This window comes from Prinia subflava, chromosome 15, assembly GCF_021018805.1.
Source record: "Prinia subflava isolate CZ2003 ecotype Zambia chromosome 15, Cam_Psub_1.2, whole genome shotgun sequence".
In the NCBI taxonomy this organism is placed as follows: domain Eukaryota; kingdom Metazoa; phylum Chordata; class Aves; order Passeriformes; family Cisticolidae; genus Prinia; species Prinia subflava.
In genome coordinates this window covers 3,308,925-3,336,777 of record NC_086261.1, presented here as the reverse complement: position 1 = coordinate 3,336,777, position 27,853 = coordinate 3,308,925, and the positions used below count along the sequence as shown (strand labels likewise).

At 38.8% G+C, this 27,853-nt stretch overlaps 1 protein-coding gene across 4 annotated transcripts in view; it reads left to right on the top strand.

Annotated features, from left to right (window-relative positions):
- MEF2A (myocyte enhancer factor 2A) overlaps positions 1 to 27,853 on the top strand; it is an 81,069-nt gene that overhangs the window by 29,722 nt on the left and 23,494 nt on the right. For 2 of the 4 annotated variants that reach the window (XM_063412971.1, XM_063412973.1), the window contains exons 2-4: positions 4,072 to 4,268; positions 8,721 to 8,924; positions 25,029 to 25,166. In XM_063412971.1, the coding sequence (XP_063269041.1) occupies positions 4,215 to 4,268; positions 8,721 to 8,924; positions 25,029 to 25,166 (396 nt within the window). In that variant the 5' untranslated portion in view covers positions 4,072 to 4,214. Of the gene's footprint in view, positions 1 to 4,071; positions 4,269 to 8,720; positions 8,925 to 24,831; positions 24,964 to 25,028; positions 25,167 to 27,853 lie in introns of all 4 variants that reach the window. The other 2 variants (XM_063412974.1, XM_063412972.1) reach the window with 2 other exon arrangements.

Below are 27,853 nucleotides of genomic sequence, written 5' to 3'. Positions count from 1 at the left end.
AGTGTCAGGAGAACCAGCAACTGTGCACTTCAGCCAGGATCAGTCTGTGCTCATCAGTCCGTGCTGACAGGCCAAATCTACAAAAATATCTGCTCAGGCTCCTTTAAAACTAGGAAAAATCTATTAATCTTGGTTTAGTAAAAATTACTCTCTGCCATTTAGTAAGCCATAGCCAAGGCTTGTGTAAGATGCATCTCTGCAGATCTGTGTTCATGCAAATGATCTGACGTCAGGACACTCATTCCTTTGTGTGCATTGCAGTAAATGAGCCGTGAGTAGATGGGGACTGTCAGATGTAACCTGTAACCATGGTGGTGAAATGGAAGTTTCAAGAAAACAGAGTCAGAGGGAAAGAAAAGGAAATTAAATGGAAGGAGTATGATTCTGACACAGTTTTTCCTAACCTGTTCTGCCAGGAGGCTTCCAGACCTTGTGCAGTTTTGCACAGATATAATGTGTTTCCACTGAACCCTTGAAAGAATCTTTTTAAATAGGTCAAATACAGTTTCCTTGCTTTAAAGTTACATCTCTCTCAGCAATCTGTGAAACTGAAAGCGATCTTGAAAACAAATCAAATGAGCTCCTGAAGATGTGCAGTTGTGAGGGTATGTTTGTGCATGTGGTTCTGTTGTTTGTCAGTAATTAGTGTGCTGGTTTTGGGGAAGGGAATAAATCCAGAAAGTTTGGAATAATTTACTTTTAAACAATAAGAGAGGCTATTACCTGGACAGCTACAGATATAATTTTTCTTGCCTTTGTTCCAAGCTGACATTTGCAGTTATTACAGTGATTTTCTGTGTAACACTCATCATGAAGCATGTGGGATTTTTTCCTTCTTTTTCTCTTCTTACTCGAATTATTTTGTTTAATAGATGCCTGAGGTCCTTCTTTAAGACAAACTAATTTTTGCTTCTGTGTGCCTATGCAAGTAATGTGATTGGTAGCCGTGATTGGATTCTGTCACTTAAGGAACTAGAACATTACCTTCATCAAGGTTACTTCGTGTTAATTTCATATTTACCCTCAGATATAAATATGGGTTGATCTTCATTTGTATATCAGCAGGTTTTCCTTTATTTGAGCAAAAGTACGTTGATAATCTAGATGAAGTGGCTTTGTGAAGAACTTCACCTAATGTATGTTTGTAATGCAACTATGATTTAACAAAATGAAAACTTTGCTACATTTACATTACTGTTACATTTTGGATGGAACCCTATGTTGGACCCAGTCTTATGTCTTATCTTACATAGTTTAGTTGCTAATCAGGATAGAAAACAAAACCACATCTGTGACATGATCAAGGATGAGTAAAAGGAAGAGTCATCCTTCTCATTAGAAATGTGACATGCCTTTGTCACTGGCAGTAACTTCCCATTGGCATGCATGGAAAGTGCCTTTTTACTGCTCAGTTTTCTCTGATTTTGCAGCTGTGTTAAGGTCCTTTCTGCCCTGAGCTCAAGACAAACTCTTGTTTCAGTTCTGGGCTTTGAAAATCACCTTGTGTGGGACTGGAGAACGGCAGGGATGCTGCATCCCGGAGCTGGGCTGCCTCTGGAGAATGCAGTTCCCAGGCAGGGTCTGGTGTCCACAGCAACCTGTGGGAGAGGGAGGAGAGCCCAGACCCGGGCTGGACACACAGGGAAATGGAAATTGGGAATTCCTGAGTGATACAAGTGTTGAAGGTTGAAAAAAGTCAGACCTGCGATGAGAGGGAACAATGAACTGTCATAAATGGGAAATAGCTTGAGGCTCTTGTGCCGAATGGAGCATTGTAAAAGACCTGAAATGACACCCTAAAGCTGTAATGAGATGTTGGTGAAAATTACTGTTTCCATTTCACTTTGTGTGACAGTGCACAGAGCAGATAACAGTGCTTCCCTGCTACTGTGCCTTCCGTTAGCTCATACAAAACATTTGTGCATCTCTTATTTTGTTTTCTTTAGTATATGTATTGCATAATCTCATATCCTATTTATCTTCTTCTCTTCCTCTTCTCTGGAGTTCCTTATTTTATTCACCACGTAGACTTGATTTTGAGTATGTGTTGCAGAAGTTCCTGATTCAAAAACCATTAAATATGTGGTTTATATTTTTATTATTGTATCCCTGTGTTCTTCCTTGACCATCCTAGTGATATCTGCTAGTAGCCAGCGATGATCCAGATGGATCTTTGGCCTCGTGTGGTGGCCATTTCTGTGTACTAGTGATGATAGGGAGGCGCTTTTAAAAGCAGAGGAAGGACTCTGGGAATTCTGTATTCAAAGAACTGTTTCAGTAATACCTGGTAAGTTTAAAAAATGAAGCCACACATGAAGGAGAAAACAAATTTTAAGAGCTGGTTAGAGATCCCTTGATTAGGTATGTTCAAGGGATGCAACCAGATTTTTCCAGAACTAAATTTAGTGTGTGATCATAGCATGAGCTGAGAAATTTTATTTTAAACAAAAGTGGGATAAATCGATATGCCAACTGTTGTTTCCCTGGAAGATATTCCCTGTGTGCTGCTGGTTGTGTAGAGGCTGGTTCATCTGGTCTTCACTGGCTGTTAATCACCTTCTTAGCAGCACCTTGGAAGAAATCCTTTTCCATGAAGAAAACAAAAGCAGCGCAGTGTTGATGGATGTTTTCCAAATGTTTTCCTTTATAGACCGTGTTTAGTGCATATTCTTTAGACCACTGGACATCAAACTGTGTGTTGATTTGATTTTAAATTTTATGAAATAATATTTCTAAATACTCTTGGGCATTTTGTGATTTTTTTTTTTTAAGCAGTCCTTTGTTGCTGTCAGGTAAATAGAAAATGACATCCCTTCATTTTGTGATGTTCCTCCACCTCTGTTTTTTTTCTCCCAAGAACATCATGTCTGTTTCCTCGGTGTAAATTGAATGTATTGTGAAGTGCAGCCTGTGACTAATCGCCTCTTGCTGTCTGTGCTCATTAACTGTCTGAGGGTGATGTGGTTGCACCACTTTCTACACATGGCCTCAAGGACATGGCGTGGTGACACCCAGATTAAAATATGCAAGGCTTGACTTCAGAAGATATGTTGGGTTGGGAAGTTAGAGAGGTTATCAGCTGATATTGGGGCTGGTTTTACCCCTTTGAATGAATATTGGGTGGTAATAAGATCAAAAAGGTATACCTATTTCATATTTATACATCCTAGTATACGCTTTATGTTCTAGAGGCCATTGAATTTAAATTGTTCTCTGCTTTTCTTCAACTAATGTCATCCTACAGTTCAAGCAGTATGTCTAAAATATGGCTTAGCAATTTTTTTTACTGAAAATACATTTGAAGTTTGTTAAATATCAGATAGCTGAATGCAGATTTAGACGTGGTGGCACACTGGCTTTTTAGGTTTCCTGCACATTTGTCTTGGTGAGCAATTTAACAATGAAACAGGTACTGGGCTGCAAATGGTATTTACAGGTTATGGAGAGAGAGGAACTGTCAGGTCTCAGGCCTTCCTTGGTGTCTTGGTAACCATGAAATAGTTTTCTTGCAAAACTGTTTTCTCTGGTCTCTTTTTAAGTAGAGAGTCCCTCTTTCCTTCTCGCTCTTGTTTCCCACTGGAACCTCAAGAATTGGCTCACAAAAGGAGATGTAATTTGGCTCAGCAACAGAAACTTGATATTCTCATGGCTTTGTTTTGTTATTTTTGTGATAATTTTACAAGAGGAAACAAGCAACACAAAATGTTTCTTTAAAAGGTCTCCTAAAATATTGAATAGAGTTCACCAAAACTTGTAAATGTGTGAAACCTCAGATAACTAAAGGCCTAAAACTTAGAGTAATGAGCACCACCCTTTTGACAATTGTTTTTTTAAGGCATTAATTTGGAAGTGTGTGAAATTATTGGTCATTGTAAGTCTGTGGTTTGTAGGTAGAATGCAGCAAACCAGTTGGAGTTGAATTGGAAGAGAGTGTGTAGTATAATACTTTACTAATAAAAACACTTGATTTCTCACTGGAATTTCATGATGCACATGTTTTTTGGCTCTATGGGTTTTTAATGATACTTCCTTTTTAGTAATTTGTACATTAATATTTTCAATTTCTTTTAGGTGCTTATAAGAAGAAGTAGGAACCGTTTCTCAAGCTGAAGACAAAGTAAAAGAAAACTGTATCATGTGTTAGAACACTGAAGAGAGACATTTCTTGGATTAGTTTATTTCTGGATTGCTAAGCAAAAGAAAGAAGAGGCAAAATGGGGAGGAAGAAAATACAGATCACAAGAATAATGGATGAACGGAATAGGCAGGTGAGCAATAAGAAGTCTGCATGAACAGGTCCATCAGTAATTGTAAAAATTAATGGAAAGTTTGAATACATTCATCCTAATTCACTGTTCTAAAGCTGAGCTTTGTCTTCATGTATCCACACGTGCCCTTGCCAGAATATGAATAACAAATCTCAATGATTTTATGACTGTTCGAGGAAAAAAAATTATTTATAAGTAATAACTCTTACTACTTAAAATTTAAAACTGCTGTTAAATGGTACCTTACCAGTAGAGTGGAGGGGTGTTTTTAAACAGACACAACTTGATCTGATAACTACTAGAAACACTTATACTGGAGACAGAGAAAGGATGAGAAATTCAGGAAGGATCTAGGAAAGGCATTTTCTGTAGCACTTTGACAGAGGAGTTTGAGGTAGCTGTGGGTAGTATCTACTGTGCTTTGGATATAATAACAAATTCTGTTATCATTCTATTTAAAAGATTTCTATCGATTTCTATTTCTTGTAAGAGCTATTTGCCACAACAGTCTTTAAAAATTGTCAGTCAGAAGGGAGGAGAGCTCAGAATGAATGTTTTGGGGAAAGCTGCTCACTGGGCTGCTTGTGCCCTAGCAGAGAGGTGCCCTGTAAACCTGAAAAGTGCCAGAAGTTGATGACTCTTGTAGTAATGTTTCCTCTTAATTTCTAAATTGCTACATGAGATACAAAATAAAATTTTAATTGGATACTGAAATATATAGTGGGATAACTGGAAGCTATCTATCATTTTGAAGGCAAATCATTACAGGAATGACTTCAGGTCTTTAAGAGCAGTGCTGGTGGCTGAGGCCAAAGGTGCTGCTGGGCCAAGAACTTTTGTCCAGTGATGGTCATGAGCAAATACGTGTGGGCTGGAGATGCACATGGTACACGACCCTGTAATCCTCTTCCAGCTTTCAACTATTCTTAGCTCAGGGATTTCCTGAGCTGGATGTGGTTTCCGTATATTTAGTAACCATTAATGGATTTTTTTGTTTGTTTTCCCCACCCCTCACCAGTGAAGTTGTTCAGTTATCCTTTGAGCCCTTATAACTTTGCAGCATTTACATCTTCTGTCTGGAATTTCCTATAGGTCTCTTGCCTGTTGTTTCAAGAAACACCATTTTATTTACCCTTTGTTATGGTTCTGCCAATTATTTAGCTCTTCTATGGAAGAGGCAACAGTGATTCCCTATCTAGAGTCTGTCCACATTTGCTTATTTTCTCTTAAAATAAGTTTTTTTCAGGCTATAGCTGCCTTGCTTGCGCAGTTGTTTTAATACAGGATTTGTTCCACACCTTTTGCTCCTTTTCCCTCAACCTTCTGGAGTATTGCTCCATTACTTTTGATGGCCAAGGGACCCAGAATTCAGGATGCAGGCAAAATCTGGACTTATTGGTGCACTGCTGTTTTGTTCTGTTCCCTTCCTGCTGTTTGATTTCCTTTTTCAGCCTCTGAGCAGCAGCTTGACGTCGGGGTAGTGTCAGAATTCCATGGGACTCTTGCTGCTGACACATCAGCTCAGAGCCCATTGTTTTGTTGGTGAAATCAGGGTTGTTTTTCTCCCTGTATCGCTTTAAAGCAATGTAAACTCTGAGAAGTCTATATATAGCAAGAAAAGTATTATTGGAGTTTGGGAGAAAGCCAAGTATTGTGTTTGAACAACTTTAATCACCCAGTGACTTTATGTTTGATGTAGATAAATGTCTTAAGTACACATAGTAAAAGTAGATGAATTAATGACTTCAGTTCTTTTCAGATCTTGCTCTACAACTTAAAGCACATGGAAGAGGTGGCAGTTGATCCTCTTATTCCTTTTTTTTTTTTTAATGAATCTGAATTAAGTTGGGCAACCTTGGTTTTGTCCTTGCTTGAGAAACAAATAGCATTACACTTCTGCCCTGACTTTGGTGAGGTGGATTTTTTTTTCAGGAGGAATTGTTTTTTTCTTTTGAATCCCCATCCCATTGTTCAGAATGAAACAATGGAAAGGAAGAGAATCAGTGCATTTGTATAAAATTTTAGACCACTTACACCATTGCTGTGGCTGAAGCAAAATAGGGAGATTCTAGCTTTGTTTCTGCCAGGTTCTTGGCCAGCACCTTTTTGGGCTGTGTGGTGATGAGGAAGAGGATTTAGCCTCTAACTTAAAAGTAGAATTAGGCTTATCTTATCCTTTTTTTTTGGAAACTCAGATGAAAACACACTGCATCTTGTTTTTAAAGGTTTTAGAGAGATTAAGTAGTTTTTGTTAGTGAAATCCTACTTTTTATATATAAAGGTATCAATGGCCTTTATCCTTGCTGGTGTCCTGTGGTTTTGGTAGCCAGGATATAGAATTTTAACATATCATAATGCCCTGATGCACTGGGCATTTATAAAGTATTTACTTGGAGATTTTTTTTAATTGACCCAGATAAGGAGGGCATTCAGGGTTTGTTTGGAACAGAAAGTGTGGTTCAGCTGTGTCCTGTCAGGTTTTGTATGGCTGGTGAGCAGGTCACCCATGGTCATGCCTGTGATGTCCTGGTTGGATGCTTAGTTGGAGGTTTAGATTTCTTTTTTGTTTGAAAATATAAGCAGAATGGGACAGAGCTTTGCCTGCAAAGCAAGTTCACATAACTTGTGTGGGAAGGAAAACTACTGTTTTGTTAGAAGCATCTTATTTCTGATGGGATTGTATGTGAGCTCAAAACAGAATATATAGACCATTCCTCGGGGGGATTATGATTGTCATGAGACTGTCATTGTATTATTAATTAAGCAGCTTTATCAGCTTGAATGAGCTGTAGGACATTTATCTTCATTAAGCTGAAGAGACTCCAGTGCAGTAAATTAGATATCAAAGGAGCTCAATCTTGCTGCCTTTGCTGTCTCCTCCTCACACTTTTTTTTTGCTAAGCAATATTAAAATAATGCTGGGGAAATGATTTACCTGCAATAAAGAGACATATTTTTTGGGTTTGATGTAGTCCTAAATGGAAGGGAAAAAAAAGAAGGAATATACAGAGCCAAGCCTGCTTTTGGGTTCTGAAATGAAAACTGAGTTTAAAATAATCTGTGTGCATTGAAGTAAGGCTGGGAGTGCTGTGGTAGAGGGGTTTGTGCTAAGCACTGTCCAAGCACCAAGGGAGAAGCTGCAGCCAGCTGAGACTCTCACAAGTGAGGCAGCCCTGCAGGAGGTGAGAAAGAGAAAATTCCAGTAAAGAAATGAGGAGCTCTTGTCCAGGATGCTGCTGGTCCTCAGTGGCAATAAACCTTCATTCAAACCTTCATTCTTGTGTCTGAGGACTTCTCCAGGTGACACAGCACACACACATTTTGTTTATGAGGCCTTTTTCCTGATACACATTAAACAGTAGTGCCACCCCATACTGCTCATACTCAGGTAATAACCTTTGTGTGTGTCAGAAGAACAACACTGGATCTGTGTATCCTCTGAGACTGTTAACGTGGTGGGAAGACTGGGATATATTTTGGATTATTAATGGTATTAAGAAAGGAATATGTGTGAGATAATGAGGAGGAAAAAGCCTTCAGGTGTAGATGTACAGAAGTTTCCCATCCATTTTCCCAAAAACTTGATGTACGACTTGGTAATTAAACTACAGAAACCAAGAAAACAGGTTTGATTGTTTCTTGTGTCTTACTTCATTCCTCTCTTGCAAAAGCTCATTTTCTGTTGTCTGTTGGACGTGGGGTGTGTGGATCACTCACCTGTCACAGAGGCTCAGCCTTGGAATTGTAATGCATTGACACTTTTGTATCCTGAGCTGCTGTCATGTGAAAGGAATAATTTTTTCAACTTTTTAAATCATAACTGGTGGTAACTTCCATAACTGTTTGCTCCTTCCCTGCTGGGCAAATGCTCCTGTGTGATGGTCTGTAATGGATTTGTTTCCCCACAGCAGTTCTGACTGGACAGAACTGTTGTGTCCTGATGTTTCCAAGTCAAATTATAAGTGAATCTGATTAGAAGTCTTAATAGCAACAAAATAGCAGTTTTTCTTTGCTTTGCATTGTTAGAAATCTTAGTGCTTAGTAACAGTGTAGTTCCATTGATTGTTCTGTTTTCTTTGATTTTATTATAATTAAGGTTGTAAGTACCACAGAAGAAAATATTGTGATACCTGGAAAGTCAGTCTGTTGAACAGAGGAAATAAGGCTGAATTGCCCTATTCCAGCTAAAACTCTAACTAAAATTTAGCTCTGCTTGGTAGTTATTTATCAGTGGAAGAGTTGGGGATGTGTAATTGTTTAACTTAGTCTAATAGAGAACATTGGGCTCTAAAATTGGCACCAGATATTTATTATAGGCAGTTCTTGTGTTAAGCTGCATGTGATAGCAGGACTAAATGGTGAAGGCTCAGTTGGTGTATTCCTTGATTATTTTCCTTCAAACCTGTCACATGTTTTAAAAAAATAAATCAATCATTATTCTTTCTTCTCTAGGTCACCTTTACAAAGAGGAAGTTTGGATTAATGAAGAAGGCCTATGAGTTGAGTGTGCTCTGTGACTGTGAAATAGCACTCATCATTTTTAACAGCTCTAACAAACTCTTTCAGTATGCCAGCACTGACATGGACAAAGTTCTACTAAAATACACAGAATACAACGAGCCCCACGAAAGCAGAACCAACTCAGATATCGTTGAGGTAACAATTTGAAAAGACACGCCTGTCTTCCTATCTCCTTCATAATTAAAATATAAAACAGTGTAGAGTATTTTAAGATCTTTTAACCAAATGTTTTAAAGTTATTTAATATTGTGTTATAAAATGTAAACTACTGCTTTTAGTCTGGTTTTTCCAAGGCAATAACTTGTCTTTACAGCCATGTTGTTTTCCCATCTGCCCTCCACCCCCTGCCAGTTTCTGGGAAACATGTTTGATTTCAATCACATTTGGCAGTGGAAATAGAGGTGTGAAAAATGGTTGTTTTTCTGGGGAAGGAGGGGGAGAAATGTTCAAGGTTTTAATGGGGAGAAAAAATTGACTGAGTAGGAGAGGAAGGTCAGAAGAGTGCCCTCAGCCTAACAGACAATTATAGTTGGTCCTTTTTCTCCTCTGAGGTAGTAGCCACTTTACCTGTCATATCTTGAATATGGATTAAATCAGCCACCACCTCTGCTGCCCCTTGTTCAGCCAAAAAAAAAAAAAAAGCCAAAAAAAGAGAATCTGTGGAATAAATGAACTTAATTGAATTTGTTGTCCAGTGACTGTCAATTAAAATAGCAGCAGAATGACTGCAGTAATAGAATAACAGGAATATATTTACTCCAAGGTATTGGTTTCATCTACTTTTATAATGCTTGAGCTTTAAATAGAAACTCTTTTCAGTACATAATTTCTAAATTAGGTGCAGTAGAATTCAAGGATTTTCTTGGCAATTGGAGCCTTGATGTACTGTAACTGCATTTCAGAGCATGTCTCCAGTAGTCCTGTAAATAGACCAAAACAGGTGGCTGACTTAAGGGTTTAATTTAAATTCTGAAGTTGTCTTTGAACAAATGCTTTGCTTTTTAGGAATGATTTCAGAATAATGATTAGCCTTGAATAGCTGAAGAGCCTATTGCCAAGGGGATGGGAGTACAGGGATGGTACTGGCTGATCTTGTACATGAGTGTGCAGGCAAAAAATCAGATTGACAAAACGGAGATACTGTATTTCTTTGAGAGAATTCTTTGCTAATTTGTCAGCTGTCTTTTATGATCAGAAAAAACCCTCCCCAAATTCTGTCTTCAGCACTGAGTTCTAAAGAGAGGGATAATACAAGGCATGAGGAGTTGAAGGCTTAGTCATTGGATTAGCATAAATAAGGGATAGCCACTGGAGAGGAGGGGAAAACCTAATTCCTGCAGAATGAGCTTTGGATTGTGACAGACATGGATTTGAGACAGGGATGCAAGTTCAGCTGGGTTTTGTTCTGCATGCAGGGCCTCTTTGTGTTGTGGCTCGTGGTAATGGTGCTTCTTCACATCACAAGGACTAAGGACCTCTGCCAGAATAATTCTATGCAAGGCTGCTTTTTTGGGTTCTTGTGGGTTTTTTACCAGGGTCAAGAGCTTGACCCATGAGAGGTACATTACAAGTGCACTTAGCACCCAAGGGCAGATGTGCTATGGGGGATCATGCAAGGACTCATCTGCAGATTCTTCCTAATTTTCCTCTCTGGTTTTAATGTTTAATGCTAGTGTGGAATGTGGGACTTTATTCCCATTTTTCCAAATATAGTGTAATTTAGGAATGCATCCTTCTATCTCTTCTGATTAGTCCTGTGTGCTCTTTAGCCTGGTTGTGAAATGTTTTTGGATTTTTTCTTTCTGGATTGATGGGTGCTTGGAGTGGGATAGATATTTAGTGACATCACCAGCATTTTGGAAATTTGCTAAAAGAACAATGTAAAATGACTTCTCTTTATTGTAATGACATTGAAATTCTATTTGAGCAAATGAAAATTACTGCAGAAAAGCACCTAAAATCTGTCAAATTCATACTAAACTGAATTATAATAAGTAATTCCATTTTATGGAGTTATAGCTGATGTATAGATCTTATTTTAGTAATTCACTTACCTCCTTGAATGTGACAAATGGCATTTATTGTGCCATAGCTCATTGTGGAGCCATTGTGGACCCACTGTGGTCCTGATGGGCATGACAGGGGGGTGGGTTTTCCTGGCCTGGAAGGAAAAGGTAATACCACAGAAACTGGGTAAGGGAAGAAGCAAATCTGCTGCTGCTTATTTTGTATTGGGTAGATGGCAATGTTGTAAATGATTAAGTAAAATCGATGAGACATCTTCCCCTTGTAGTTGTCTCCTGCTCAGTTTTGGCATAGGAATTGCTTTCATATGCCCAGAGCTTGGTGTCTTCTGTTGCTTCTGGAATGTTTGTGAAAACATAGTGGGAGGAAGAGCACTGGCATCTTAAATGAATATTAGAATTTTTTTTTATGCATGCACTCATGTCTTTCACTGAACATGTTACTGTAGATGGGAATGATCTGTTGCTGTCCTGTACCTGTTCTTTTATGAGGTTACTGCAGTGGAAGGTAGTGCTCTTGCACAGCATAGGTGGACCATATAGAGGTATTCAAAAGAGGGAAATTTTTATCCAGTGTGTGCTTTGAATTCGTGAAATACTGGGATCATGTATTTGGTTTTACAATGGCACAGTTGCAGATTGTTACACTGAAGTGCTGTCTGTGATTTGAGGAACTTGCTGTAGGTGTTAAAGGATTTGATGCTTTAATGTTCATGGACTTTTTTTCTGTAACAGATTATTCTTGACAAGTAATTATTTTTCCTGAAGAAAGAAGTATTTCTGCAGAGTAAAATGGGAAGAATTTCAGGTTTTATCAGGATTCTGTATCCATATGGTCAACAAAATGTTCTAATGTGTAAAAGACAATGTGAGACCTTGAGCATTCATTGTTTTTAAATCCAAAGGAAAAGAGGGAGATGAACAGGCAGTTGTATATTTTCTTTAGTGCAGGATGTTAAGATTATTGCAGGTTATTTACAATAAGATATCACTTCCATTTTGGGTCCTTGTGCCCCTCAAGAAGGCCCCAGAGAGCAGCAGTTGCACAGTTGTTCCCTCTTTCCCAGCCTCGCTTCTCCTGGGAGTCAAGGGCTGAACATGGCTCTTCCTGCCTGTTCAGCTCAGCTTTTTATCTTTTTCCCATGTTTTAATTTTCCTTGACTGATACAGCAAACCAGGGTTTATTTCACCTACACTTGGCCATGGTGAGTTTTGCTTGTTCCTTATCTCACCTCATCAGGCTGAGGTGATTTGATTTTTAGGAGCCTGTGTAAAACGTGACCTACTTTCCCAGTTGGCATCTGTGCCCAGGAGAATTCCGGGTGGGTGTCAGTTAATGAGCCTCTCCTGTGCTGTAGTTTAATGCTGTTTTCAGTGTAGTGCAATGTGCTGAATAAGGCTTAGGTTATACCCCAGATATTGACAGCTGTCCTTGAAATAGGTAATGATCTGCAATAAAAATTGTAACTAGACAGCACAAAAAAAAATCACTCTTAAACTATGGCACGTAATTATTGCAATCATACTCATTCTTGTGGAAGTTCTGCTCTGGTGTAAATTCCAGCAAGTGATTTGGATGCTTGTATTAAATATCTTACCCTGGGAATTGGTGACTGTAATGGGGAGTAACATTTGTGATGGCTTGGTGTGAGAGTCACGGTTCACACAAAGCAGGTAAATGACCCTGCTGCTGCTTTCAGCTGGCTCCACAAGCCAGTTGAATCTTCTGCTGTAATCAGCTGTTTTCTTGCATTAAAATACACTTCATCTCTGCCTTTTCATAAAATTTTAATAGAGCTGTTAGAGGAGCAGTGCACATTGTGTAGTCAGGAGCATCTCTGGGATCAGAGATGGGATTGTTGGCTCCTGGCTCCGAGTGAGCGCGGAGAGCTCAGCTGCACGTGGAGAGCCTGCAGCAGGAAGAAGCAGATGCATCTCCCCAGCCAGATGGAGCATATGCCAAGAGACAAGTGTAACAGTGTAGGGAGCATAAACAGAAAAGTTGGTGTTGAAACACTGTGTTTATAAACCAAAAGCTCTCTGGTTTTGTTTTTCATCCAGCTTTCTCCACCTCCCAGCATTGCTTCTTTTCCAGGCTGGGAATAACCAATGTGTATTTTGAACTGTTGTTGGTGTGTAGTAGTTTGTTTTGGTAGCACTTGAATTGGTTCATTGCTTCTTTTTTTTTTTTTAAATTTGGGTTGACTTCATATGAAAATGAAGATCTGGGAATTGTATCTAAATATATACTTGGATGCACACATACAAAATTAGATGAGAATGACCTTCAGTTAATTGATCTTATTTCCTTCCTTGGTGGATACCTGGTGTATCCGATCTAGATAAGGATTTGCAAAGCAATTTGGGCTTCCGTATTTTGCTATTCAAAGCTCAAAAGTAAGATGGTGGAAATTGGGTCAAATTCTTAAAAAATATTTGAAATGTTTTAGAACACAAGCTACACCGTAAGTTTTTGTGTTTACTTTTAAGAAAATGCCCTGCAACCAAGAAAATGCTGAATGTAGGTGACTAAAACCTCCAAATTTACGTGAAATATCAGCACAGCTTTACAGGAGTGTGAGGCAGCACCAGGAATGGTTAAACACACACTGGAGGTTGGAGGGAGGCTGTGATGTGCTAACATTGTTTTGCATTCCTGGGTATTTGATAGATGGAGAACTGCCAGAAGTGAGGAAAATATGGAGGAATAAAGAAAGAAAAAAGAAAAAAGCTTTGGGCTGATAGAAGAGCATGTAATGGTTGTGGTATTCTGTATTCCTGTAGTTCAAACCATTTGATTTGGTCTCCAAACACTGTGGGAATAAGTGGTGCACATTTAAAAGAAGGAAGAAGCTTAAAAATTATTTCAGTGAAGGAAGGAAAAGCCTTGGTAATCTGCCTGTGATGCTGAGAAAATGTAGGCATTATTGGGCTTGATTTGCTAAATGATTATGTAAATGTAATTATACTGCATATAACATTTCAAATAATTTGAGATGGCACACAAATACCTTTGAGGCATTTTAAGGAGGTGATTGAGGAGGATTTATGTATGGTTAAGGACTAAAATTTTCTTCTAGCTTACCTTAAAAAGAGGGAAAGTGCTTGAAAACTGAAGTGGTCTGGAATGAGTCATCAAAAGCTTTTATATCTATGTATGTGTGTATATATATGTGTATATGTATATTTTTATGTGTCTGTGTACAGTGGTTTGAATCTTTTTTTTTTCTGGTAAAAGTGTTTGCTATAAACTTGACTTACAAACAGGTTATAGCTAGGGGTTTTAGTTCCCACTCATGGTTTAGGAAGAAACAACTACCTTGAAAAATTTATAATGTGGTCAAGGCAGCAAATATTTATTTTCAATATTGTGGCAGAAGGCAACTGTGTATTTTGTGCTGAACAGAACAGTTGCCACACATGATGATGTTTTTGTCTCTTATTTCTCTCTCCTCCTCTTTTTAGTTTGGGAGATTAAATTCAGCACTAAATTCCCACAGTAATTTTTTTTGAGCTGTTTACTGTTATCATTAATGTTTCTGTATCTCACATTTGGTAATACTGTTTTACTCAATATTATTTTAATTCTTTGGCTGTGCTGAAATTGCTTTGGACATACAGATGACTAATGTCCCTCTTTATTTATTTATTTCAAAATGTCAGATCATTGGTGACTTTAAGCAAGCTGACAATACTGCAAAAAGTTTTTGTTCTGAGTTAATGCTGTTTTGCATTCCTTCTTTGGTGATATATAAAGAATTTTCAGAAGTAAGATAGACTTACTTTTTGCTGGTGGTTTTTTTTTTTTTTTTTTTTTAAGCAGCTTTGGTTTGCCTGCAAATAATCCAAAGCTGTACTTCCCTTTTCTCTAAAGCAGTGAATAAATTTAGTGTTTTAGGGTTAGAATATGTTATTTCTTCTACCTCTTTAAAACAGTGCCGGTGCTTTAAATTTACCATGCTCTGCTGGTATTCTGAATTTTGATGAATTCCAGATTTAGTCACTACTTACAGCATATAGATATCTGAAGTTTGTCTAGAATGCATCTTTTTATAGCAGTTTCTGAAGTCTTGCTAATAATGACTGTACTTGAGTGCTGTATTGCCAGCAGTGGTTTTATGGAGCTGCAGTTCAGGGTGCTCTGTGTCCTATGCCAGCCCTGTCACAGTTACACCAGTGACACGACTTTAAAGCTGTGAACTGAAATTTGCTGTGATGTTCTCATTTTTAATGAACTACCAGAAAAAGCTGAGTGATGAGTGGCAGCTGACTTGGCTGTGCATCATTACAATCTCAGATTGGATCGGGTGCTCCTCTGGAGGCTGTGCTGCTGGGAGGGCCAGAATCCTAAATCCGTGTCAAATACGGGTACAGAGCTTTTGTGTGCTCTGTCTACGAAAAATCTCTGCAGAATCAGCCCTGCAATAGGCAGGGATTGGATTCTCCTTTGTCTGAGACTTTGGGTTTTTTTCCCAGCTGCGCAAGCGATGTTTTTCCAGCTGATTCTGCTCCGTGTTCCTAACATGGAACGTTTTTATTTTTGAAATTTATAGGGCAGACACACAACGTCCAGTTCTCACACCCCCTGCTCTGGAAATGCTTGTCAGAGATTCAGGTCTGGGTTTAGCTGTTCTGGAGACATCGTGTTAAGCAGGATTGAAAATTGACTCCAAGAAAATCCGCAACAGCTCATTGCTTGTTAGTGCTGGAGTTCATGCAGGCAATCACACAAAGACATAATTACTGTATGAACAAGTTCTTCAAGCTGTGCTGGTCTCGTGTATGCTGCAGCCCTTGTGTTGCTGCAGAATTTGGTGCCTTTGAAATTCTGTAGTGACAGAAAAGTATATTTTTACTTTGCAATTTCAAAGTGAAGCCCATGGCATCTGTTAATCAAGAGAGAGTGACTTTACACAAGCTGTGCATGGAAAGAATAGACCCAGAACAAAGCATCTCCTGCAACTACAGCTAGATAAAGGACAGTTCTTTATGTGGTGGGCTTGATTTCAGTGGACACCTAACATAATCCCAGTTTTTGACTTCCAGGCTGGTGGGTTTGGTTGTGTCTTCTGCCAGGGATTAACCACCTTGCAGGAGGGACAGCAGCAGTGCTGCTTCTTGATCATCCCTGTTCCTCAGGCACTGCTGAGCATGAACTGCCCAAAGGAGGGGAGGGTCAGCTCCAGTGCTTCACTGCTCCCTGCCCTTTGGACCTCAGCAGGTCTGCAGTTTTAGTGTATTGCTTTTGAATAATCTTCATGTTTGGGCCATGAGCTGGTGGTGCTTGTGCAGCAGAAGGCTCAGGGATCTGAGGCTTGTTCACTGTGACGTGTGACCCACACGTCACTGACATGTGACACGTGACACACTTGTGAAATATCATTCTTCACAATACTTGTAAACAAGTACACATCCAGTTCATTCACTGACTTACCAGGGTTTTTCTGGGATATCTTATGTCATATCACTGATGTGATGTTTCATATGGGAGCCTTGTAATTCATAGAGTAGACTTGTGGAATGCCAGGCAAGTTAGTAAAATTGGCAGTAGGGTGAATTTTAACTTAAATTTTATGTTTTACTGGAAATACTAGGTAATTTTAACAGGAAGTGAATAATACATTTTTAATTAACAACTCCCAAATATTTTGGGAATGTTGTAAAGATTTTTTAGCTGTTGCACATTGTCCCCCTGTAAACTCTTCTATAACTGTAACAAACTGGCACCATTTAAAGCCCTACTCTTTCTTGCAAATAACTTAAAATTCAGTACTTGTTGATTACAATGACTTTTTAAAAAGAAAAAAAAACCAAGCATTCCAGAGCCAATCTCTAGCCAATGTTTCTAGACAAGAATGACACGATAAAGCTTACTCAAATTTCACTGTCCCTGATTCCTGTACAGCATTTACACATTAAGTCAGGACAGTCTTCAAAGAGGTGCTCTGGCTTTTGAATAATTTGCACTAAATGGAGGCTATGCAGGAAAAAACATGTTAAATGTATTGTGTTGAGACACAGCTGAGAAGTTCTGTATTTGAAACGTGAATTGTGACGTTATGAGAGCTGTGTCTGGAAGTTCCGCATTCTCAGTATTTAATTCAGTAGAAACAGAGATGTAATTGCTTGTACTTTATTTCCTATTTTTGGGGAGACTCTCTGCTTTTTGCTGCACACACTGATCTCAGCTGGTGTTTTCGAATACCTGCTTTCAGTTGTCCTATTCAGTATGCTTATTTTTGGGGTGGGTAAAACAAGGTGGTGGTTCCATACAAATATTAAAAGTATTAGAGCTTGTTCTGGGAGATGTAGGCAGTGCCCATAATCTTACATGTGAACAGTATTTTAACAATAGCATAAATCCTTGGAATCTCCTAAACATTTTCTTTGGGAATGGTTGCCATTCGTGTTGTAATTACTGTTTTGATAGCACTAAGCTATCTTGAGTACCAAGACTCTGAAATAGTTCTGTTATCCTTTCCAATTTTAAAGCAGTAAAGAACTATTCAGGACAAGAAGTATTTGTAATTGCAATACTACATGGGCAGGTAGACCTAAAGAACCCCATTCTTTTTATTAAACTAATTCTAATCAGAGTTAAGCCATTTTTTTCTTGGCAAACTATGAGTAGGAGATAATATTTTTCCTAAAGAACTTCTAAAAGATTATGAAGGATATTATGCAGATGGATTGTTGCACTTGGAAACTTTTCATGTTCCATATGGCTTATCTGCAGTGCACTGTTGCTGAAAGGAGGCCTTCAGTCAGCTACTGCTGCTGCTGATTTATAATTTAACTGTTGCAAGTACAGGAAGATCTGTATTTAGGAGGCTGTGTCTGTACATCTAGGTGTTGTTGTTTGGGAAAAGACTGAAAAAAAGCATTTATGTACCATGAAATATCTCTTTGAGTGTTCTAACATAGAGCTCTGTTTTGCTCCATTTTACCATTAATTTTGTTTGCAAATTTGTAGTCCCTGAAAGAACTATGTGTTTAATTTATATGCTAAGGAGCAATTTTTGCTTCTTGAAGATTAATATCAGTCAATTTTGTCCTTGTTTTTTAATAAAAAGATAGAAAAAGATTGAGTTAAACTGGCACTTTAGTACTCTTTAATGGGAAAATCTATGTGATGGTTCTTTCTATAAAACAGGTGAAATGAAAACCTGCTCAGTGATACCAAATTTAATACTCTGAGGTGGATAGAAAGTGAAACAAAGACAAATGCATCAAAAATTGGACTTTGCAAGCTTGACTAAGCTGTCACTGTGGAAACAGCATTATCAGTGCTAATGGATTACTAATCATTTTAAGTCTCAAGGAGTTCATTTAGGACCAAGCAATCCAGCTTGTTTGTAGGTCAGCAACTGCTTTATAAAGTCCACGGTTCAGATAGTGTCTGTGTGAAATCCCCAGTACAAACACGCAGCTGCCTATCACAGACCTTCTAGTCTGGAGCTGGGTGATATTCTGGGGGTGAAGAGTGGATTTTATAGCCTATAAGTTCTAATTCTTTAGTAATTGCTTGTGGTTGTCTACTTAAAATAATGTTTCACAGCAAAGATGCTTCAGGCTAGAATTTAAACTTCATGCCATATCAAGTCTAAAAACCTTTTGTATGTGTTATTTTATATAAATGAGAGTTTGAATCCTGAGTGCCATCTTTATCATATCTGGGAGGAATTTGACAGCTAGCTTTCATGTTTGGCAAGCCAGGGATACATGTTAAAATTTGCCAGATACTGGAAGTGGTCCAACATTTGAAACAAGACGGTGTCTTTTCTTAGAGTGGTTTATAGCAGGGACACTGATAAAATTTCAAATCATGAACATTTTTCATCTGTAAATGCTGAATACCTTTGCCTAGAACTGAACGTAGAGCGTTGCTATAAGGGCTCTTCTTTTTCTTTGTATTTTATGGATAATGCTGGGCAGGCTTATAAGGTTTTTTTATTTGTAAAACCCTGGATTAAGTAATTAATCCTAAACCTCCCATTTTTTTTTTTTAATAGCAAACTATAGTATTTGGCCAAGAAGTACAATAGCTGTAGCAAACTTTAGGTACTGCACTCAGAATTTTTCATGTCCTTGTATTTTTACATAATGTCAATTATTTACTTTTTAAATATCACTACTAATTGAGCACAAGTATGGCAAATATTATTTAAGTAAGCTGAAAGCAGAGTATGTCAATAGTTCAGATTTTCTTTAGTATGCAGTATTATGGTTGGGGAGGCTGCCAGAAAGATTGGGAAGGTCTTGTTCTTTAAGAAGTTAATCTCTCCAAGTTGCTTAGCTCATGGAAATGTCTGTCATAATCTAATTTGGCCTCCTGTGCGTTTCAGGGAAGTTTTGAAAGCTGGTCACCACTCCTTCCCTGAGCTGGTTTGGGATGGATGTGTTTGTGGCTATAATTAGAACGTGAAATTTGAACTGATAGCATGGCAAAATGTAATTGAAAATGTGTCAGGGACACTGAAAGGAATAGTATTAGAGCTAAATGTAAGAAGCTTCCCAACTCAAAGGACAGGAAAACAGCTTCATAAGGAAATTTGCAGATGCCTCACTGGTTGAAGTTGAGAATATTAATAGACCCTGAGGAAAATATATCAAGTTTGTAAACATCACATAAAACAATACACTACATCTGTCTGTGGAAAAAGAAATTTCAGCCTGCAGAAATAATGTTGATGAGCTTAAATAGACAAAACACCATTACTGAGTTGAATTATCTGTTTTTTTCTCTGGCTGTTCTCTTTTGATGTTTATGTTCACTGGGGATTCACTCCTGCTTGGGTTTTAGACAGTGGTAAATTCATGTACCCAGCACTGTAGGGTCAAGGTCTGACTCTGCAGAGCTGTGTTGTTAATTTAGAGCAAAGAAAGAGCAATGATGCTGCTTCTGTAGCCAAACTGACCCGCAGGAAGTTTAAAAACTAAAAATAGCTTCTGGTGACTAAGAATACTCCTCGGGTTCTTGAATGTGTTTTATACATAATAAGGGAGATATAAGGATATCTAAAGCATGAGACACCTTACTATTGTTCAGCTAGATGAAAGTGGAATATTTTGTGTTATAAAAGAAGAGAAAAACAGGCAGGTTTTTAGGCTGAACTTCTTGGCAATAATACGTATCAGGAAGCAAATAATAGAACAATTGTCTTGCTTTCAGCAGGACGTTCTGCTGCATGTGAAGCCTGTGGTGATGCATGTGGTCCTTCCCTGCTGTGGGAGGGGAGCTGAGCTGCAGTGCAGGAATATGCCCCATTTTGTCTCACTGATCTTTCACGTATTAAGAATGAAAACTGAGTGGGAATCTGGTGCTGTGACTGCTTTATTTGTCCTTCGTTCTGTGACTATCACAGAAAAAAAAAAGGTGTGGCTTTTCATGTAGGATGTGATTATCAGTGGTGGCTGAGGTTTGCTGCTGCCAGCGAGGCTGGGCCAGTCCTTCTGCCTCCTCTGTATCTGTGGTGCTCAGCCCACACGTTTGCAACCCACCTATTCCTGCTACGGCTGAGTATAAACCAGCAAAAATAAGTTAAATAAAGAATGGACAAGGAGAATTGTTTGTCGTTTTAGAAAGAGAAAAATACTCTCCATTACTGCATGGTATCTTCAGAGCATCAGGAAACTTGAATCATTTATCCTTTTGATAGCCATGGTGAAGGTGCCTACCAGAGCAGCAGTAATACTCAGCAGTACTAGTAGGGTTTTCCATTACTTCAGGCCTGAGGAATATTTACACTTTAAAAAGTTACGATATTTAAAACATATTTACTCCAAATTCGTGCTGCTTTGCAGCTTTTCCGTGTTCTGATTGCAAGAGCAGAAGCAGAACTAGCCACAGGATTTAAGTGAAAGGTTTGCCTTTTCCAAAGGAAATCACTTTTCATTTCAGTCTCAGTCAAATTTTGGACATGGTTTTCCCAATGATTTGGGATGAAATACCAACAAAAATCCTCTCTGGCCGGCTCCAATAGTAAGTGCAAAAATAGAATTGTTAACATGATACATGGTAGCTTTGACAGCAACAACCATTTCCTTTTTGTGTAATATTACAAGAAACCAAACACTGAGTGTTTTGAATGACCTGACACTTTTTTTACACTTCATAACACTTTTTACACATGAGGTCATCCTACATTCTTGCTTTAAGGCAGAAAAATATCATTTCCTGACGTGACAATGAACATAATCAAGTTCTTTACAGTTCTGCCAGGGCTGGTAAGGAGCCCAGATCCCATATCAGAAGTCTTGGCTTTTTAACCAAACTCACTGATCAGAGCACAAACCACGCTGATTGTGCTCTTTAATCATTAGCACTGTGTCCCTTGGGAGTGGGATATGAAGCCCGGGGTCTTGATGGGAGGGGGCCAGTTGGGGTTGTCACTTGGTCTCTGGAAGCAGTAGGATCAAACAATAAATGACTTTTTTGTGCTTTTATATGTGCTTTTATATATTTCTTTGGTATTTGTATTATTGGTTTCAGTAAAATTTATATTGAATCCTAGAGAGAAGCCAATTATTCCTTTCTGTTGTTGTTTTGCAAGAAGCCCTTCTTCTGTTCCTTAGATGCTTCTTGCCAAGACATGATTCTTTTCTTAAATTAGCGAAATGCTAATTTTAATTGCAAAGTGCAATTAAAAACTACTTTGCATATGTGTGGGGAAGTTCAGGAAAATATTGGGGCTCTTTTACCATGTGCTTGACTGCAATATTTAAACCCATCATAGCTGGTCCAGCCGTTCTCATGCAGCGTTTTCTAAGCTCTGCCATTCAAATCAAAATAAATCAATACTAGATTAATAGTGGGACAGAAGCAGTTTACAGCTCCTGGGTCATTCTGCAATATCAAGCTGACCAGAGCTGTCTGGAACACTTGTGGAGTGACTTTGTGTGTCACAAATGTATCATTGTGCTTCCTTCATTCTTTAAAAAAAGATTTCACACCTGCATTGGTTCCTTGTAAGTATTAAGCATTATTTTCTGAATAAAACCAGTGTTCTTCTCTCATCAGTTAGTGCAGTCTGAGATCAAAGCTGCACAATCTCAGTTACTGGGGCACAATACAGTGTGTTGGCAAACACATTGGAACAATTTCCAGTAATTTTGGCTAAGTCTTAGAGGAAGTGGAAAGTAACACAGATTTACTCAGAGGGCTACACATTCCCTTACATGATCTGGAAAACAAGACTTCACACCAGAAGGTAATTGCAGTGAGCATCCAATAACAAAGCCTGAAATTTAATGTTCTTTTCCCCTTTTGCTGCGGTAAGAAAAAAAATGCCTTATATTTATTAGTCTCCATTCCAAATGCAATGATTTTGTTCTTAACTAGGTTGCGTATCATAGGAGAGAAATAAAACACTCCTCATGTTACACAAATGACTTGGTCTCACCAAATGGCGTTTTTTCCTCTGCACAACCTCAGAGTCAATAAAATTTTGATCTCTGTGATAATACCATGGAAATCGCTCAGAGAGCCGAGTTATTTACATGACGTGGAGAAACAACAAATGTTAGCCCTGGAGACTCTGGAGGGCAGAGTGAGCCCTCGTTGGTGGCGTTTGGCTTTGGCGCGTCCCTCCTCGTTTGCCGTGGCGGGGCTGTGCCGGCCCTGGCGGGGCTGTGCCGGCCCTGGCGGGGCTGTGCCGGCCCCCCTCGGCCGCGCCTGCCCCCGCCAACAGCTCGCAGCATTCCCTGGGCACGGAGCAGGAATGTTTTACAATTGTGCGCTGGGCCCTGATAAAAGTTCGCAGGCTTTTTATGGTCAAGTCGTCAAAGTGGCACTTGGTGTTTTGGTGATAAGGAGGCAGAGCTCTGGCTGTCGGACCCAGCCTGATTATCTGTGACAGGGAACTGTGCCTTAAATCCCTCCACAATGACAGGAACCCCATCTGGAGTGACGGCTTCCAGAGCCTGAAACGGGAGATACTGAGGCACTTTCCTTCCTCATGAGTCAAACCAGAGTTAACCCCATTGTTAGCAAAAATGACACACAGTCACTGAGAGGAAGGAGGCACTTTTGTATTTAAATCTCTTCCTTTTTGTTTAAGTCAGAGGATGATTTTCAGACCGTTCTGAGGGTATGAACTGGCAGCATTACACTTCAAAGCGTTCACTGGATTGCTTTAGACTATTGAAAGGAGCTCTGCTGAAACTCCTTTGCTGCAAGACTTGAGTTGCCTCAGCGCATTTATCGCAGGAGCTGCACTCTGTGCATGCCTTGCAAGCCCTTTCTGTGCCGAGCCTCTGCAGCTCTGTAATCGTGTCCCGGGCACCGCGCGCTGACATTCGGGCTCTATTTGCAGAGCGCCGTGGGCCGCAGGGGTTAAGTGTAATCCAGATTACACAGCGTTAACATTTTCCCTGCTGATATCAAAGCGGAGCAGCCTGGCAGGCTGACTCGTTAGGAAGGGCTGCGAGAGGGATAACAGGCCCCGACCTTGAGAGGCCGCAGCCTTGTATGGCCAAGTGCATCGGCGTGTGCAGCCCATTGGCCGGGGAGCGGCCCCGCGGCCGTGACAGGTGCTGGGGGAGCCCACACCTGCTTTCCCCACACGCTGATTTAGTGATGTTTTTGTGGGAGTTCCAGATACTGTGGGGGATACGCGCAGCAAGCCAGGAAACCTGAGAAGGAATTGCAGCTTATGGTGAACTGTGATATTAAAGAATTCCGGGCGGTGAATTGGATTTTCAATTCCTGCTTTAAAACTGTGGTAGAAATAAGCAGGATTTTGCATATGTATGAATAGTGAGGAAGTCGTGTGTACTTTTTATTGTACTAAAAATCAGTTGAAAGTAAAAAAAAATGCTGGTGAATACTATGAGTATTCATATATTCATATGAGTATGAATACTAAAATATTTTGGTTTTTAAGTCAAAATTTCAGTGCGTTATGGAAATTGCTTCTATAGGAAAACATGGGGGTTTTTTATGGTGCTGGGAACAGTTTGCAGATTTCTGATCTTTAGGGATTTTAATGTAAAATTTATAGACTGTAGACAATTCCTGACAAAAAGGAAGTACACAACTCCCTCACGCCTGTGTAGTCCTACTGCTGCCTTGTATACAGACAGCATATATCTGTTTTAAAATTTGTATTGCTTTCCTCTTTAAACTTTTTTTTGAAACGTTAAAGATTTTCCCACAGGTAGTGTTTAAAATATTGTTTTGTTTTAAATTAGAACTTGCAGAGAAAAGGTTCTGATTGTGTAATAGGGTGAAAAAGAAAAACAAGAAATACAAATATATCTTGTAATTTGGTCACGAGACCTGTAGTTTCACATCCTTTCTTTAATGGCTGGATTGTAGACAAGCTTGCTTTTTTTTTTCCCAGGGGATGTGAGTTCTCCACCAGAAAACAGGAAGTAGCTCCATAAAGTTAGTCTAAAGGACTCTGAAAAAGCTTATATTTATCAAACTAAGTCATTTTAGAGAGGGATTATGTAATTTCTTTTTTGCAGTTCTTGTTATCATGCAGGATGACAGAAGTGCAGGAAGATCCTGCCTTTATCAACTACTGAAGCCGAATTTACAGATATTAATGTCCTGCACTTGTTTATTGGATCAGAAATTTTCGCCACTGTTTCAGAGTATAACTGTATGCTCTTTAAAATGGGAATATTAAAATTGGGGTGCTAAAATCAGTTCATTAAAGATCCAGTAAACTGGCTTTTAATTACCAGTGAATACATGAACTCCTTTGCCACAGCTCGAATGTTCCTTGTCAGGCACCTTTGCTCCATCAGCCAATGTCTGGAAATGATTTTGCATGCACTGCTGGGGAGGTGAGGTGGTTGCAGGGGGAGTTACCTGTGACATGGCACCTGGGTGAACCTTTTCTCTTTATGTACTTTGCCACTATCTTGAAAGACTGATTCTGTCTGTTGCACAGTGACTTTTGTCTGTGAAAGTTTCATGTAGTCTCAGGGGCTCTGAATGATTCAGTAGTGTACAAAACTTCTTGGCAAGTTAGTATGATTTGTATGTGAATTTTCCAATTGTATTTCAGACCTTAAGAAAGAAAGGCCTTAATGGTTGTGAGAGCCCTGATGCTGACGATTACTTTGAGCACAGTCCGCTATCGGAGGACAGATTCAGCAAACTAAATGAAGATAGTGATTTTATTTTCAAGCGAGGCCCTGTAAGTACTTTTATTTTATCTCTACTTTTTATTTGTTGATCCTTTTTATTAACTTCATTATTTAGGCTCTGAACAAGAAGGAACACAGAGGGTGCGACAGCCCGGACCCTGACACTTCATATGTGCTCACGCCACATACAGAAGAAAAATATAAAAAAATTAATGAAGAGTTTGATAATATGATGCGGAATCATAAAATCGCAGTGAGTACTAAAGTATGGTTTGTGCTTCTCTTACCTGCATGAGAATTTTCATGGTGTTTGCTTACCACTGAAAACCACTTCAAAGACAAGAGGATGTAATGAATTGAGAAGGGAAAAATACTTCTGAGGAAAAATGAGATTGTGATACCTGGTCTTGTTAAAATATATTTTATTGTAAAAAATAAGAGGAATCATTTCTAGCTTCGGTTTTGCACTCCCAGTTTTTCATACCTTTGGAACACAAGACAACAGCTCAAAATTTCAGGAGCCTACTGCATTACCTAATCATACCTAAAATATATTTACCAAGATAGGTTTTTGTTGTGGGATGTAGGATCATTTATTTACACTTTGTAGGTCTTCATCTGTCTGGTGATGAAGATTTTACAGTATGTGACAAGCAGGTGAATAGAATTGGGTTAATTTTGTCATCTAACCAATAGAATTTATTTTGCTCAAGTGTGGATGTAGAAAGTTATTAAGATACTTAAAATCAAGGCTGCTGCACAATGAGAGCCTCAAAAGATTCCCCCTGCTGAAATTCCAACAGATACTTCCATGGACACTGAAAGATATTTGAAAATTTTCTCCCAGTTGCCAACCCAGTGTGCAGCCATAAGTGACTTGGCTCCAGAAATTCATTCTGGGGATAAAAGGAGTGGAAATGTTGCATGTTTTTTGTGGAGGTGTTCATGATGACATTTAATTTCCACCTACAAAACCACTTAGTGTTGAGTATTACTAAGTATTTTCTAAGAAAACTAATACAGGGCTCTGCCACAGCCTTTGAATATTTTAAGAATGCAAATCTTGTAGCAATTAAAGGAGATGGACGGGGTGGGTTAATCTGCACAGACCCCGGGGCACTTGAGTAGTGTCTCCAAATGACTGCTGATATTGGAAACCACTTGATCCTTCAGAGCATTAGAGATCTCTGGGGACTGAACAGCAAACTGACAGTCATGACACCCAGCATCACTTCTGGTAGAGCTTTATGCTAGAATAAACCAAATATATTTTGGGTTTTCTTTGTTTTGAGGGTTTTGATACCTGACATTTCTGTGTTGAGATGTCTCAGACCTTATCTCTCAGTATGTTGCAGCTAAATGGGTTTTTGGACATCAGTGTAAATAAAAAGGACAATATTTTTTAGCTCTACAGCTCTGCATTTGTAACTCAAATTTGACCAGTTATGTTGGTGTTTGCAGCACCTCTGGGGCTGTGTAAAACACAGTTTCTCTTGTTCTCGAGCGAGGCAAAGCGTGAAGAATTTGGTCGTAGCCAAACGAGCACCATAGATGGGCAGAGCCAGCCTTTGTTGTAAGGTGTGAGGGGAGGCTGTCACTTATTGGTTCTGTATTGAGAAACCTGCAGAAAAAATGTCCCAGCAGTGTGTTCAGCACACTTCAGGTATTTCCAGTTTAGTCTGAGCTGCTTGACAGCGTGCTGTGTAAAAACACCCTGGTTTTGGTAGATACCGAGTAGTTTCAAGTAGTTTCCCTTGAAAACAAGCACCAGTGGGGCTTGTAGATACTCTGAATGATTTGCTGGCTTTGTGTTGTTCTGCTTCATTACTTTTTCCTTCCATCTGTGCCAAAAATTGATGATTATTCTTAGAATGCTTTAGCAGGGACATTGTTGTTGGCTCTCAACAAGTAAAAGATTTTGTTTCTTGTAGAGTATATTCGGCTCTTCTAATTAGTATAGTTATTGTTACATTTCTTGTATTATCTAACTTTTCATGTGGAAACATCACTCTAAGTGATTTTTAAGCTACACATGATGAAATTGCATTTTTTTAAAGTGTACTTGCTAGGTCATGTGTGTTGGTCATCTGCCTTTGACCTCTTAATCACAGCTATCATCTGTCTATTCTGTCAATAAATACTACTTGGTTTTTGCCCTTAAATTGTACCTGTCATGGTTTTGTTTCCAGTAATTATGAGAGTTGTGAAAAAAATTAGTCCCATTTTGTTTCAGAAACCCATCACTGTCAAAGGATAGGAATGAGACAAAGGCCAAAGAAGTTAGTCATGACCAAATGAGTACCATAGATGGGCAGGCAGCTCAGCTTTTGATTCAATAGCTGTTGAGTAACAAACATATATACTCCAGAAAAACAGTCGGCTTTTAAATAATGCTGTAAAAAATAGAATTTAAAAAATTAGATTTGCAAAAAAGATGGAGTGGTTATTCAAGCTGGGGTTTGGGGAACCTGAGATGTTTAAATTCAAATTATTGAACTTTGTGATTTTCTAAAGATCTGTTTGTTTTTTTAGTCTGTTGAAAAACAAAGTCTTAGAGATGAGCAACAATATATTGACAAACTTATTACTAGAAAATGTTATTACTAACTTGTTCTTTTTTGTGTGATAACTGTTTGTAACATGCATGTTTATGCTTACATTTTGAAGGTACAATTCACTGATTTGTAGACATGTTTAGCTTGTCATTACTTTGTAATAATCCAAATTAATGGTTAATTTTGTTGTATTTATGAGCTTGTGAATTCATATGAATACTTTCAGTTTTCTCTGTTTGAACCTTACATATTTGAGAAGTTTGAGTAATTCTTTGGAACTGTAATAATGTGATGTGTAAGAATTTAACACCACACTTTACAACAAATGGATGTTTTAAAACTGTATGCTTAATAGAGTTTAAAAACTAACAGAATTAACTGTAAT